Below are 15,349 nucleotides of genomic sequence, written 5' to 3'. Positions count from 1 at the left end.
AGCCACTGCATCCTGTCACCCGCTGAGCAGGCGGTTTTATTGGAGAATATGTGGGGGCACAGTGATCCACCCCCATCCCATGGGGCCTCCAGCACCTTCCTCACAGAGGGCGGTGGTTTGATCCCAGGCCATGGGTCCTCAGGAGAGCCTGTCCCTGGGCAGGCTCAGACCTGGGTGGGTATTGCTTGCAGGGGTTCACTGGTCGGAGCCTTAGGCAAATTTTGCCAGGCGGCCCAAAGTCTCGGCAGCCTTCATCCGCACCGCAGGGGCTGGATCCTTCAGCAGGAGCTGGAGCGCTGGGGGACAGGAACTGGGTTGCCTGGGGGCTGTGGGGTGCTCCCGCTCCCCCGCTGCCATGCCTGGGGGCTATGACCACTTGGGCACACCTAAGCGCCTGTGCGTGGGGCCGCCCACAGCCTTCCTAACAGGCCTCTGCTGGGAGGGCTCCGGAGCCAAAAGAAAGATAGTTTTTCCTTTTTTAGTGTTTTTTAAGCTCTTTTGGAACAGTTAAGAAGTTTCCGTGAATTACTAGAGACGATGAGGTCACCAGTGACAGGGGAAAAAATCCTGGAATCCAGGAAAATCACTTAGTCCCCGCGGGTGCCCACAGGGTCAGCGAGGCCCCAGAGCGCCCAGCAAACCAGGGGCAGGGCATGCGTGGACTGGGTGGGGCCCGCGCTCACCTGCAAGGAGCTGCTCCAGGTCCACCTGGGGTCTGTGCGCGTACTCAGCGTGCAGCAGCAGGAACCCTGCAGTGTGGTGGGGAGTCAGGTGGGGCCAGGGGAGAGGGGTGCGGGCAGGCGGGGGCGGCCCTCACCGGTGAACATGGCGGCGGCTATACGGATGTCTTCCCAGCTGCTCTTGAAGTAGAACAGGTTGGTGCTCACCAAGCGGCCCAGCAGCTCAGGGAAGTGGTGCATCTGTGGGGATACACAGGTCAGCCCAGACCAGGCTGGGACCCACCCACCTGTGCCGTGCCTCACCAGGTGCCTGCAGGTGGCATTGAGGAACTCTCCGAAGTGCAGGCCCCTGCCCTCCTGCAGGTGCTTCTGGAAGGTGGCCGCCAGCTCCTCACACTCCAGGTTGGGGCCACACATGCGCAGGGCAAACCTACAGGCCTACAGGGCAAACCACTGAGACCCTGTGGCCCTGGGCCACCCCGTGACCCGACCCGCCCCCCACTGCTACTCACGCTGGCCACAGGTGCCTGAGGGTCCTGCAGGTGCAGCAGCAGGGGTGCCAGCCCGCCCACCACCTGCTCTAGGAAGACGTCTTCACAGTCCCTGTGACAGGCCTTGTTGAGGTGCCCAAAGAGGCGCACAGACGCTGTCCGGAACTCCATCTTCTCCTGGAGGACGGGTTGTGAATCGTGCCTGTGCCACCCGCCTTACCCCCCTCGCCTCAGATGGTGCCCCTGCCTGACATAGGCCAGGAGGGGCCAGACACCTGGTGGTAGGGACAGAAAAGCTGAGAGAGTGAGGGGTGCCAGGCCCAGGACAGCAGTGTGTCCTGCAGGCCCAAGGTCACATGAGGAGCTGCCCCTAGAAGGGGCCCATCTGCCAACTGTGGGGCGAGTGGACCAGGTGGAGGAGCAAGGTGGGGAGAGCAGGAGTCTGCCCTGGGCCTGGTGGGGGCTTCAGCCAGCATCCTGGCGAGGGTGAAGAGTGTTGGGGCCTCTGGGTGCCCTGCCGCCCAGCCCCAGCCTACGCTGTCAAAGAAGGGCCGGATGCGGATGGCAACGTGCAGCAGCACCGAGCGCAGGTCCCAGGGCTCCACCAGGTCTAGCAGCCGTGCCAGGCCCGCCATGGCCTCCAGGGCCACCGGGCTGTGTGGAGCATCCCCGTCGTCCAGCCCGCTGATCAGGGCTGTCAGGAGCTGGGGGCCATGGGACCGTACCTGGGGACCCAAGTGCTGCAGTTAGCTTGTATCCCAGAGTCACCCTGCCTCCCACCCTACAGGTTCACCCCTTCCCCAAGTTGCTACAGGCGGGGCCACCCATGTGATTGTCCCCACTGCCCACACCATCTGCCTTGGCCTCCACTCTGACTATGCTGTCCCACTGGTGGGGTCCCAGAGGGGCTGGCCGGACCAGCCCACCTTGTCAGGGGAGCCAGAGGCCACATTGGCCAGACCACGGAGCACCAGTCGCCGTACGCTGGTGCAGGAGTCCTTCTGCTGGGCTGTCAGGTTGTCCAGCAGCAGCTCCAGGAGCATCAGGTCATTGACCACGTTGCTGTTGAGTAGCTGGAGGCAGAGGCACTAAGACCACCTGCCCCACTAACCCCAAGGTGCCTGCCACACCCCTTCCAGCCCAGGCCCAGAGCACAGGGCACTGTGGCAGATAAGAGGAGCCTCTGCGGCGGCCTGTGGGCAGAGGGCCCACCGCCCCGAGCCGTCCACCACCATGGCCTTGGGCAGCTTTCTGCATCGCCGCCATGAGAACCAAGGCAATTGCCATCAAGGGAGCCTTGGGGGCCTGGCTGCTGGCCCACCCCCATCCAAGGGCTTGGCCCTGCTGCAGCCAGCTCGAGTCATCTCTCACTGGCACTGCGGGTGTGTCACCAAGCAGGGACTGAGGACCCCACCCTACTCCTCCTCACGTCCGGCCTCTCTTCCCACAGGGGTCCTACCTCAGCCAGGAAGGCAGTGGAGGTGACCCTCTGGATCTCATACACACTGGCCTGCGTGCACATGAGTTCCTTCACCACTGTGGGGAGCCGGGGGCCTGCAGACTTGGCCATGGCACTGGGGAAGGGGCCACGGGGGGAGCAGAGGCTGCAGCTACCTGCCCTGGATACTCCACAGAGCCCTGCCCAGGCACTTCCTAAGCCCTGAGGCACTGTCACCTCCTGGGACACAAGGTCAGAACCCAAGGCAAACCCGCTCCTCCAGTCCACCCCCACCCACCTTCCAGGCCCTCAAGACGCAGCTCCCCCTAGCTCACCTAGCTGGGCCTACGCTGCTGTTCCAGCAGCTTCTCACTCAGGTCCCACAGGCCCAACAGTGCAGCCTCCTCCCACGTGCCTCTGGGAGTCCCCAGAGTCACTGGATAGGACATGGCCCCAGCTGGAGCTGTGCATGGCTGGCCTGCTCACCTGGCCAGCAGGATGACCCCCTCCTCGTGCTCTGCTGAGGTCTTGAGCAGCTCCCAGCCTCCCTCCTGCTCCATGCGCTGCACCACGTCCTCACTGCCACCTCGGAGCAGCAGGGCCTTCAGGGTTTCCACGGCAGCGCTGAGGGATGGGATGGAATGGAATGGAATGGGACAGGCTCAGCTGGCAAGGGGCTACCTGCCCAAGGTGGGGCACCCACGCTGTTGCACGTCCTCCCACCTGGGCGGAAGGACCCAGGAAGCCACTTGCAGGTCTGTGCCCCAGATGCAGACACACACAGGCAACGCACCACACGCTGCCCAGCCCTGCTCGAGCCGTCCATCAGGGAGCAGGCTCCAGGCCACCTGCTGGGAGGCCCTCAGATGGCCCTTGGGACCCATGAGGGGCCCAGGATAGAGACCCAGCTGCTGGCCTGGAGGTGAGCTTGCCAGGCCCCACCAGCCACCAGCTCTGAGGCACACAGGGCCTTCCTGGGTCCCTGGGGCTACAGCAAGAACACGTCTGGCCTCCCGATGCTCCTCCTGAGCAGCTTGCCTGCCGTGCACAGGGCCCAGACGCCAGGGGCCACCTCCACAGCCCCCACAGCTGGGCCTGCACCTGCCCTCAGAAGCCTGGGCTCTCACTTCTGTACAGCCACGGCCACTCCAGGGAGACAGGCAGGGGCAGCAGCCAGACTCCTGCCCCACTCCCCGCCCATTGCACAAGGCTGCCAGGCAGGTAAGCCATGGCAGCCGTGTGGAGATGTCCAGTTGGCCAGCGCTAGACAGCAGGTGGCCTGGGAGCATTGTGGAGGCTGCAGGGTGGGCAGCTGTACCCTGCCTCTTCTCTAGACTCCCCAAGGCTGCACCAGGTGACTCCCTTGTCCTCTGGTCCCCCTGGCAGGCGGCAGCCCAAGGCCAAGGCACTGACAGGAAACGAGCCTGGCTCTGCAGCCTCCCCAGGGCCTGGCTGGAAGGCAGGTCTGCCCCTCCTCTCCTCAGATAAGCCCGTCCTGGCCTCAGGCAGCACACTCAAGGATCTGTCCCTGAACGGGCACCAGCGATGGCATCCTGGCAAGAGCCTTGAATCACGGTTCTCAGCCCTGCCATGCTGCCCTCCCCAGCATCAGGCCCCACGCTGGCCTGTGGACGTGTGTCCATGAAGCACTGTCCCAGGAGCTCCCGGCCCCAGGGTAGACACCCCTGGGGCAGTGCACTGAGCCTCCGTGAAGTGATACTGGCCATGGTGACACACGTCCACTGGGCCAGTCCCCTCTGGCCAGGCATCAGGTCAACAAACCCTCTTCCCACGACAGTCTCTGTGGACACGTGGTGGCAGCTGTGCTGCTTGGCTGCAATGTGCTAGGGGCTAAGGAAGTGGCAAGCTCAGGGACCCAGGCATAGCAGGGGCTAGAGGGTCAGGGCACGCCAGGCCCAGGAGTCGGGGGCAACCCTGGGGACAGGCCTTGCTGGCCACACAGTGTGTGCAATGCTCATGCGGGTAGGACGAGGGAGGGGGGCTTGGTGGGCACAGGGGTACAGGACAGGCATATTTGGGACCTGGGGGACTTCCGAACAGTCGGGCACAGAGGACGGGGGATGCAGGAGGGGCCAGCCTTGTACTGGGCAGCAGAGCTGACCTCTCAGGAACAGGACCTGAGAGCTGGACGAGGGACTGCAGGAGCTGAGGGCTGGGGTCTCGGCAGCCCAAGACAGATGCTAGATGCTCCCCCAGCCTGGCTGCATCCCCATAGATGTCACCGGGCATGCTGCTATTGGACAGTAGCTGGGCCAGCTCCTAGTGCAGCTCTCAATGAGTGTCCACAGGCCCCGCCCTCTCTGGAGCTCCATCCCCAGGGAGGAAATGCTAGAAGGCAGCTCTCAGTGTTCCAGGAGCTCCTGATTCCAGCGGAGGGCCAGGGCGTTGAGCTCAGATGGCCTGGATACAAGGGGGCTCCTGTCCCTGGACACAGGGCAGCCTGTACTGACCACAGGCACAGAGTACCACACCAGCCCCTGTGGTCTCTAGGCAGAGGATGCCCTCTGCATGTGGAGGGCCGGGCAGGGGCTAGACCAAGGACTGCAGGGCCACAGCTGGTTCCGGCTGGACTGTACGGCCCAGGCAGGGCCCGCTAGAGCTCAGCTCTGCCTGCCAGCTCCACACCCTGCTCTGGCCTCAAGGCGCCATCTGGACCCAGGGCTCAACTTGGCTACAACAAGCCTGAAGGAAGTGCACGTCTGGTCAATTCGGACGAGGGCACGTCCCTTGCCTGCTGCCCAGAATGTTAAAGGACGTGTCGTCAGGTAGCAAGGGCCCACTCGCTGGTTCATGGTCTATGAGCCAGGCTCTGCAAATATCCCAGCCCAGGGCAGTCCAGGGCCTCCACGGGTGGGGGGTTGGGGGGAGTGCCTCATTTTCCACTTGGTCTGCGAGGAGCTGCGCAGGCCCTGGCACTCGGCCTCTGCTAGCGAGTTTACGAGCCGGCCCTGCGACTCAGCAGCCTGGGGTTGGGGGGTTAACTGAGGCTGTCCCCCATGTGTCCCTGGTTACGCTGCACATCTGTACCCAGAGGACTGGGCAGTGCAGAGGCAGAGTGGGCAGGGATGGGGGGCCTGGTAGCCATGGGCTCACTGTCCCCGGGGGCAGGTGGTACTGTCAGGCCTGCTAGGGAGACAGCTTTCTCTGCTTGTGCTGTGGCCCCAGGTGGCTGTATGGAACCCTTTGGTGCCACCATGCCAGCCTAGGAATGGTCCCCTAGACTAGGATTGGAAGGCAAGAGACAGACACCCAGGCTGCTGAGATTCAGGACAGCCCAGCCCAGCTTCTACACCCACTGACCTCAGCAAGCAGCTCCTCCGTTCCCTTCTCCTGCTCTAGAACCCAGGGCTAACTTAGCAGAAGCCACAAAACCCCAAACCCCAATGATAGCCAAGAGGGAAGGGGTGCGGAGGCCCAGAGCGCCTCTGCGACTGCGACTGTGCCTGTGGCTGCACTGGCTATAAGGACATGCCAGGCTGCTCTGTCCCTGGGACAGTCTCAGGGTTGAAGCCAGCCATTCTGTGGTCAGTCCAGCTGCACCCCAAAGACCCCACAGTGCCACCTTCTGGGAGAAGGCGCCACCCTGGTTCCACCTGGGCACCCCACAGAGCCTGCCAGTGCCCGCGGCCAGCACTGTGCAGACCTGCGGCTGCCCCCGCCACCCCCACTGCCCCATCCCCGCCTCGCCTGCCCAGAGCAGCCGCACACACACGAGGAGACCTTCGCTCCCAGCATGGAAAGTGTGTCCATGGACATGTGTCACCAACGACTACCACCCTGTACTGGAGGAGGCGACTCATGCCTGGACCCCCACTGTCCTGACGAATGGCCCCACAGGTCCTCTCCTCGCCTGGCACATGCCACACAATGCACACACCTGCCTGTGCTCACAAATTGGCACTGGGAACGTGAGGCAAGCGCCTGGTTACCTGCAGGGCTCGAAGCTCCTGGTGCTCCTCCTCTCCTTGGCCTGCAGGTTCCGGGGCAGCTGGACGCCCACGGTGCAGCTGACACGCAGCAGGAGCGCCGCAAACAGCTGTGGGTAGAGCTCAAGCACCGCGGGCCCTGACGCTGGAGCAGACACAACCTCGTGCAGTGCACAGGTGGCCTGGGGAGGAGACGCCATAGGTCACATCATCCTCTGGGCCTCAGCAAAACCTGGGCCCTGCACCCAGGACCCAGACAAGCTGAAGTGCCCTTCGCATGCGCCCCGTGTGCAGTGGAGGCCTCAGGTCCCCAGGGAGGACAGACAGGGCGGGCCCTGCGCAGTCGGCCCTCTGGGGCAGGCGGCCTCAGACCATCTGTTCTTGGTTCCCCAGCGGGAGGAGGAGGAAATTCCCACAGCTGCTTTACCACTTAAAACATTGCCAAACTGGGCTTACTTTTGTCTGCAGGATAAAACATGACGTGGTCTCCCCAGGGGGCCAGCACCTGGGAGGCCTTTACGAGCCTGGGCTGAGCTCGCTGGCACCCGTGTCGCTGCTGGGTGCCTGTGGGGGCGCTGTCCAGGCCACCTCGTGGGGGGGTTCCTCACCCTGGCACCAGGCCGGTGGGGGCAGGGACAGCATGGGGGGGGGTGGCCCAAGCCCACACTCACGGCGAGGGGCAGCAGTGTGGCCACCCGGTCAGGAGTGCTGCCCGGCAGGAAGGCTCGGCTCTCCTTGAACGGAACGTCTCTGGTCATCTTCTCCAGGAGCAGCTCCAGGACCTGGGCAGCGAGGCCGGGCTGCACGGCCAGTGCTCGCCACAGGGTGCAGGTGTGGCTGGAGCAGGTGGGGGAGGGGTGGTCACTTCAAGGCTGTGCTGGCCACAGCACCACAGACGCCGGCACCTGGGCCCATGTCCCTGCCCACTGCCTCCTCAGTGCTGCGGCCCCCGGCTCACAACGCTCAGACACGCCTGCCAGAGTCCGTTCCAGCCACAAGGGAAATGCGCCCTGACCCCAGATCTGAACTCACCCCTTCCTGTGACCCCAGGGGTCTGTAAGCAGCTGGCAGTAAAGGGCAGGGGAGAGATCTGGGCCACACACACAGGGCCTGAGGGAAGGGTGGCAGGACTGGTGCCCAGGGCGCTGTCAGAGCACATATGAGACCACTGGCGCACACGGTCAGGGGGACCCAGCACACAGGAGATCACATAGCACAAGTGAGGTCCCTTGATGTCGCAGCCAGCACAGGCCGATCAGTGCCCCCGCGCTGTGAAGTGGCTACGCTCGTGAGTTTACAGAAGTAACGGCGAACTTCTACGGCAAAGAAAACCAAACACGACCAAAGTGCAGGGCTCGATCCCTGTGCCAGCCAGCGCCAGAAGTAAATAAAAATAAGTAAAAGAGAACCAAGTAACCCATCGAGAAATGACAAGAAATGCACTCAGTACGCACCTTAGGTGCCAGCCTGGATACAGTAGAAGAGACAGACAGTGAACCGGAAGATAAGTCGAGGGAAGCACCCAGGACCCAGCACACAGAAAGAACAAGGTGGAACTCAGACAGAGTAAGACGGGAGAGGACGAAACGAGAAGGGCGAACACATGCACTGCGTCCCCGACACAGAGGAAGGACAGTGGTGGCTGAAAAGGAAAGGCTGACAAGTCTTGAGAGCTGATGGCTTCAACTAGGACACTGACCTACAGCCTCGGGAGCCCAGCAGCTGCTAGTGGCCTAAAGAACAAGACACCCCACCTGCGAGCTGCACAGCAGCCACCACGGAGAAGGGGCGGCTCCCTTCACAAAGGCAGCACTGGTCACACTGGTCCTGACTTCTCAAGAGTGACTAATGACGGACGCCAGAAAACAGTGATGTGTCCTCTCACACGCACTAAAGAAAGTGCTTGCCAAACTACAAGCTTAAACTCTGCAGACATAATATTTGAGAAGAAAATATTCAAGAAGGACAGCCAAATAAAGACATTTTCAGATAAACAAAAATGGAGAGTTTATCACCAACCGACAGTCACCAAGGAGATTCTGGAAGGGGGCTTCAGGTAGAAGGAGGGGACAGAGGCCTGAGGCGCGGGAACAAGGCACGTGAGGCTGGTGGTGAACGTGGGCCACGCACACACCTGCCAGGATGGCTGAGGCCCTGCGTGTGGGGAGGCGCAGGCTCGGCCACCCCGGACACGGTTTGGCCACACTGCGAGCCGAGCCTCCCTGCGTGCAGTGCAGGCCAGCACACTTCCTCCGAGAGGGCCAGCGAGCAGACAGCCGAGGCTTTGCAGACCACGTGGCCGCTGTGGCAACCAGCCACGTCTGCCCTGCAGTGTGAGAAGCGGCCGCAGACTGTCCGGGAGGGTGGGCCTGGCTGTCTCGAGGAGGTTTTACTTACAGACGCGGAAATGTGAATTTCACATCATTTTCACGCACTAGGAAATGCTATTCTTTTGATCTTTCCCAACCATTTATAAATGTAAAAGCTGTTCTAAGCTCACAGGATGTGCGTGAACCAGCACAGGCCAGAGCTGGCCCAGGGCTGTAGCTTGCTGACCCTTGACCCACAGCAGTTCTGCTCTGTCCAGATGAGAGAGACAGAAATGGATGCTGTACCCACCAAGGGAAACAGACAAGAATGCACAAAGCATGGTTATTCCCAACAGCCCCAGACTGAAAACACCTGAATGCCCATCGCCTGGCAAGGGGTCAGCACGTGGTGCAGAGCGCACAGAAACAGAAAGGAGGAGCTGCGGCACGGTGCACCTTGGCAAGGCAGGTGAGCAGAGCCAGGAGAAATCTCCGCACGACCCATTTACACGAAGTTCAAGATCAGGCAAAGCACTGTCTAGTGACACCATCAGACTGGTGGCCTCTTGGGGTTTCAACCTAGGGTGTGCAGGTACTGACGAGGTGGCAGCCGAGGCCTGTGCTCAGGACGTCCATGCAGCGCACACTGCCACAGAACACGAAATGAGGAATGAGCCAAGAGCAAGCAGCGGCAAACGTGCAGAAATACAGCTAAAGACTGACTAGATACACAAGACAGTCACGATAATGACAACGTGGGCAGACGGGGCTGTGCACAGGTCGGGAGGCCCCAGCAGGCCATGCCGTCTGGAAGGAGCTGGCCTCATCTGCTCAGGCAACCACTGACAGAGAAGAGACAGCAGGACTTCCAGACTGACTAACCAGAACACAGGGAATCAGAGAGAACCTGTCCCTCTAAAAAAAGACAAGAAGATTGAAAAAAAACAAACAGCACGGGTGAGAGCAAGAAGGCAGAAGAGAGGATTTAAACCCCCTCCATCAGCACCAAGTGCACATAGTTACCATGTAAAAGGAACACGTCTGAACACAAAACCACAGAGAGGTTGACAGTCACAGGAGGTGCCAGGCAAACGCAGCTTAGTGCACGGGGCCTCGCTGGCGAGAAGTCTACCTCCCAAAGCAGGGCACCTCCACCAGGAGCAGTGGACACCAACCGTGCACACCTGGGCACAGCGTCACAGCATCGAAAAACATGCCGTGCACACCCGGAGGGGGGTCTCCGGGTCCCGGGTGGCCAGGGGTCCCCGCCTACACCTGGGATAGCAAAGGCGGGCAGGATAGCAGGCCCATGGGAAGAAGGGCAAGGGCACCCCAGCGGGCATACCCCAGGCTCCCAGAGGGTGTGCAGAGTGGGCACGGCCCTGAGGGTCTGCTTACAGTGTGGGTGGGTGCCCTACAGGGGAGAGGCCCTGGAGAAACTGGGACACAGACCAGAGCGAGGGGCAGCCTCCAGCATCTACTGGAGCACAGGCCAACGGAGAGCCGGCCAGGCAAGCCTGAGGACCACAGAAGAGGCAGGAAGTGACCCCCACGTGACTGTGTGTCCCACATGGCCCAGAGCCACAGGGACTCACAAAGAAAGGCTGGGTGGAGAGGCAGGCTCAGGGAGCAAGCGTCACACTAGCGGGAAGGACCCGCGCCTGGCGTCTGGGCGGGGCCGAGGCCGAGTCCCCTGTCCACCCAGCAGGCCCGTGGTGCTCCGTACCTGTCAAAGGGCAGGGGGCTGCCCAGGAGGCTGGACACAACGGCTGCACAGTGCTTGGACGCCAGGAGGTACACGCTGTGCTGGGCGGCCGGCAGGACATGCTCCCTGCGGGTCTCCTGCAGCTTGGAGCGCAGCACACTCACGATCTCCGGCACCTGCAACCAGGCAGGACATGGCAGTCGGGCCACATGGAAGGTGCCCAGGAGCTGACTAGCCCCAGCTGTGAGAGGGGATGTCGGTGAGGTCCAGCCCTCCTGACTGCTGCCACCAGCCTTGGGGAGAAAAGGCAGGACTGAACCCCACAGCCACAAGCAGCAGAACAAGGACTGGAATCCACGAGGAAAGGGACAGTGCCTGCTGGGTGGTGGACGGATGCCGGGGTGAGTTCTCACACCCCACAACACAGCTACTCACGCCAACTCTTCGGGTCCCCTGATGACCCTGGGCTCCCCCTGGCAGGGAGACCCAGCCTCTGGCCACTGGAGACATGACCCTCATGGGTTACCAACTGCTCCCCACTGGGGTCAGGCTGGGGATCTGGAAGGACAGAGGAAGGGAAACCGATTCCCAGACTGAGGCTGCAACTGGGCTTGGAGAAGGGTGTGCGTGACAACACTGGCCTTCAGCCGCAGTGTGCGCTGCTGCAAAGGGCAGGTGACAGAGCGCTGGCCAGGGTGGGCAGGGGGGACGCTGGCCCTGGGACTCCCCAGGCCTAGACCAAGTCCAGTAGCTGGCTATGAAGCCCACCGACCAGCCTCCAGCTGTCCCAGCACAGCCACGGCCTCATCATGGTGAGTCCCTGTGCCCATGGGGCATGCTGGCCTAGGGGTCTCCTCTCTAGCACCAACCATGGTGACCCTCTCTACTGAGGCTGTGCAGGTGGAAAACACTACAGTTTGGGGTAACAACAGATGAAACAGTGACCCCTTGGGTCACACCGGCCTCGCAGGGTGGCAGGTGGCAGGCTGTGGGCACTGCTGACCCCTGGGTTCCCAGGCCAGGGCCATGGCTGAGGGACCCACCAGATGGCCTGGGCTGCTGGGAAGGCCTGGAGGATGCACAAACAAGGAAGGCCACAAACAAGGAAGGCCACACAGCAGCCACAGGTGGAGCTGGAAGAGACACCAGGCAAGGGGGGAGCCAGCCAGGCCACGGTGCTTGCATGGTGGGCAGCAAGGGCACAGGACTACCCTTCCCTTGTCCCTGCTGTCCTCAAAGTAGCTGCACACACGGGCTGCGTTCACCTGGAGACCTCGAGAGCAGAGGGCTGCGGCTCACAGCTTGCCCACGCCACAGCCCCCTTCCCATGGCCTCCGCCTGCCCCCATGTCCCCTCAAGACGCTGCCCAGGTCTAGGGAATCTGCCTGTTGCCCTGTCAGGGAGATTCCTCCGTATTCCTGCCTTTCTGGAAGTTCTGACAGTCAGGAGGTACTGAACTCAAAGCTGACTTCTTGGCACCGGGTCTGGCTCCTCGGCCCTGTGAGGTGGTGGCGGCTTTGGCAGACAGGTCACTGCAAGGCTGAGTCTGGGGTCCATGGGCTGACCTGAGCATGGTAGGTGTTCTCTGAGCCGCTGCTGACAGGGCCTGGGTGACCTCCCGCTCTCCTGAGCACTGTGGGGCCCCAGGGCTTCTCTACATGGGGAGCAATGGCCCCTCTGAAGACCTGCAGGCCTGGGGACCACTAGCAGTGACCGCTTCTGTCACCCGAGGCCTCGGGGTCCACAGGACTGTCCCATCTCCTGCACATTCAGTTTGGCATTTTATTTTTTCCAGAAACCTACTGATTTGGCGATGGCCTCGGCGCACAGCCTTGCTGTCCGCTACGCTCAGATCTCACGTGTCTCCTCCTCTTGGCTTTTGCTTTTTAGAATGTTGGTTCTCTTCCCACCACTTGTCTCATCAGAGATTTATCTTTCTGTTTCAGTGGGTTATCGATCTTTTCTAATATTTCCTTCACTTCTGCACATGTATTTTTTCAGTAGCTAGAGACTGCGGTGTGTGTGAGCGCTCGAATTCACGCTGGGGGTGGAGGGCGTGTGGGGAGGGCTGGTTTCCAGATCAATCTCTTCGCTTAGGATTCCTGAGCATTGCTCCCACACTGGTGGGCAGGGTCCATGCCGTCCCAGGACGTGGGTCTGCACTCCAGCCGCCCACCGTGCCAGGCTCAGCCGACACCAGCCCCGTGCCCGTGTCTTTGGGCTGTGGCTCCTCGCCTTCATGGTGAGCCCTGTGAAGGGTCCTTTTCTTTCAGTCACCCTTGGTCTGGGTCATCTGTTCACAAGAGCTTTGCTGAGACGTCACTGAGACACCACCCAGGTGACCCGCTGTAAGTGCACAGCTCAGTGGTTTTGTACATTCACAGAGGGGTGCAGCCCTCCCCATGGTCAATTTTAGGACATTTCCATAGCCCAGAAAGAAACCCTGAACCCATCAGCAGCCGCTCCCCACACCCTCCCCCTGCCCCTGGCCACCTCTGATCTACTCTGTCTGTACGGGTTTGCCTGTTTTGAACATTTCATATAAATGGAATCACGCGGCACGTGCTCTGTGTCCAGCTGCTGTCACTGAGCATGACGCTGTCAAGGTTCACTGTGCTGCAGCGAGTCAGTGCTTCAGTCCTTCCTACGGCCAGACGATGGCCTGCTATGCGAGTGGAGCACGTTTTCCTTGTTCCCTCGCAAACTGATGGCCGTGTGTGCTCATCCTGCCTCCTGGGTACTGTGAACAGTGCTGCTATGGATATGCATGTGCAGGTTTTTGTGTGAACAGGTTTCCAGCTCTTATGGGCATACACCTGGGAGCAGAGCTGTGGGTTGTGCTGTGACGCCATGCCTAGCTCCCCACGGGGGCAGCTCCATTCCCCACTCCCACCTGCTTGCTTTAAACGGAGTCTCTTCTTTCCTGTTATTTTCCTGGGTCCCCCTGCACATCCCCTCAACCCACAGAAGACCCTTCCACCAGCCCACATGACTGGCGTTAGGAACCTGTTCTTTATTTTCCTGTCTTGCCCTCTGTGTATGGTTTGACGATCATCTCATGGTGGGGACTCATGTGCCACCTGCTGGGACCACATTTTCTTTCTTTTTTTTTTTTTTAAAGATGACTGGTAAGGGGATCTTAACGCTTGACTTGGTGTTGTCAGCACCACGTTCTCCCTAGTGAGCTAACCGACCATCCCTATATAGGGATCCGAACCTGTGGCCTTGGTGTTATCAGCACCACACTCTCCCAAGTGAGCCAGGGGCCGGCCCTGGGACCAAATTTTCTGATTCAAATCAGAGAGGCTCAAAGTCCAACAGCATGGGCCTGTCTTCAAGAGGTCCCCCTGCCATCCTCTCTCAGAACAGGGAAGAAAATGTAGCTTCACCACCACCCCAGTGGGTACATAATGCTCGTGTATCAAGTGACAGGCGTGGCTGAGGTGCTATGCTGCAGACCTGGGCCAAGTAAAAGATGGGGTCGGCATCGCTTATCCCGGCTGGGCTATGGTGAGCATTGTGGATGCCAGCCTGAGCCAGGGAGGCGACAGCTTGGCAGCTCCACTGTGAGAAAGCAGCAGCCCAGGAACCAGCAACCAGCTCAGCATGTCAGGCCTGCAGAGAGGCACCTGGCTTTATCAAGAACAGAGGGGACTTAAAACTACAAAACTCCTAGAAGAAAACACACGGCAAAAGCTTCATGACAGTGGATCTGGAAATGATTTCTCAGACATGACACCAAAGGCACAGGCGACACAAGAAAAACAGACGAATAGGACTATGTCAAACTTAAACTTTTGTGCATCAAAAGACAAAGCAACAGAGTGAAGGGGCAACGTATGGAATGGAGGTCACACGTGCACATCATGCATCTGACCAGAGGCTGCTGTCCAGAACATACGAGGGACACCTGCAACTCAGATACAATTATCAATAACCCGATTAAAAAAGGGGCAAAGCACTTGACATTTCTCCACAGAAGATAAACGAATGGCCAAAAACCACATGAAGAGATGCTCTGCAACGCTGTCACCTGAGAAATGCAAACCAAAACCACAAAGACCAACAGGACGAGGAGGATCAGACTGTGTCCCCCAAGATTCATGTGTTAGAAGCCTGATCCCCACTGTGGCTGTCAGCAGGGTGGGAAATCCTGTCATGCTAATTGACAGGTGGGGCCTCAAAGAGGTGACTAGACTGTGAGGACCAAGCCCTAGTGGAAGGATTGATCCATTCACTGAGTAATAAGTTGCCAGGTTAACGGTGGGCGTGGGAATGGTGTTCGGGGCTTTAGAAGGAGAGCGCACAAGGAGCTCTCTCTGCTTCACTGTCCACCATGTGACAGCCTGCTTTGCTGTGAAGAGTCCCTACCCACCAACAAGGCCCTCACCAGATGCGTTCCCTGGACTTTGGACTTCCCAGCCTCTGGAATAATAAACAATAAATATTGTTTCTTTTCAAATTACCCAGTTCCAGGTAATAATGCTTTGTTATAAGCAACAGAAACAGACTAATACAGCCACTGTGAAAAAAAACAACACAGAGAATAATGAGCGTTGGTGAGAAGGTGGAGAAATTGCTTCGTCTGTTGCTGGTGGGAACATAAACAGCACGGCGTGTACCAAAACAGTATGGAGGCTCCTAGAAAACTGAACATGGACCCAACATGCGATCCAGCAATTCCACTTCTCGGCGTGTAACCGAAAGAACAGAAAGCAGGGACTTAAGATATCTGTACTTCGCGTGGACAGCAGCATTATTCACAACAGCCAGAGGTGG

At 60.0% G+C, this 15,349-nt stretch overlaps 1 protein-coding gene across 4 annotated transcripts in view; it reads right to left on the bottom strand.

Annotated features, from left to right (window-relative positions):
- Window positions 1-34: 34 nt before the first annotated feature.
- Window positions 35-15,349, bottom strand: part of MROH1 (maestro heat like repeat family member 1) — a 79,649-nt gene continuing 64,334 nt past the window's right edge. For 3 of the 4 annotated variants that reach the window (XM_063079216.1, XM_063079217.1, XM_063079218.1), the window contains 12 exons: window positions 10,592-10,746; window positions 7,228-7,393; window positions 6,560-6,738; window positions 3,096-3,233; window positions 2,631-2,745; window positions 2,098-2,244; window positions 1,708-1,896; window positions 1,193-1,348; window positions 984-1,118; window positions 818-920; window positions 684-749; window positions 35-296 (listed from right to left, as the gene is read on the bottom strand). In XM_063079216.1, the coding sequence (XP_062935286.1) occupies window positions 211-296; window positions 684-749; window positions 818-920; window positions 984-1,118; window positions 1,193-1,348; window positions 1,708-1,896; window positions 2,098-2,244; window positions 2,631-2,745; window positions 3,096-3,233; window positions 6,560-6,738; window positions 7,228-7,393; window positions 10,592-10,746 (1,635 nt within the window). In that variant the 3' untranslated portion in view covers window positions 35-210. Of the gene's footprint in view, window positions 297-683; window positions 750-817; window positions 921-983; window positions 1,119-1,192; window positions 1,349-1,707; window positions 1,897-2,097; window positions 2,245-2,630; window positions 2,746-3,095; window positions 3,234-6,559; window positions 6,739-7,227; window positions 7,394-10,591; window positions 10,747-15,349 lie in introns of those variants that run through there. The other variant, XM_063079219.1, reaches the window with a different exon arrangement.

Source organism: Cynocephalus volans, chromosome 15, assembly GCF_027409185.1.
Source record: "Cynocephalus volans isolate mCynVol1 chromosome 15, mCynVol1.pri, whole genome shotgun sequence".
Classification (NCBI taxonomy): domain Eukaryota; kingdom Metazoa; phylum Chordata; class Mammalia; order Dermoptera; family Cynocephalidae; genus Cynocephalus; species Cynocephalus volans.
The sequence above is the reverse complement of the archived record's forward strand: the minus strand, read 5'-3'. Positions and strand labels throughout refer to the sequence as shown.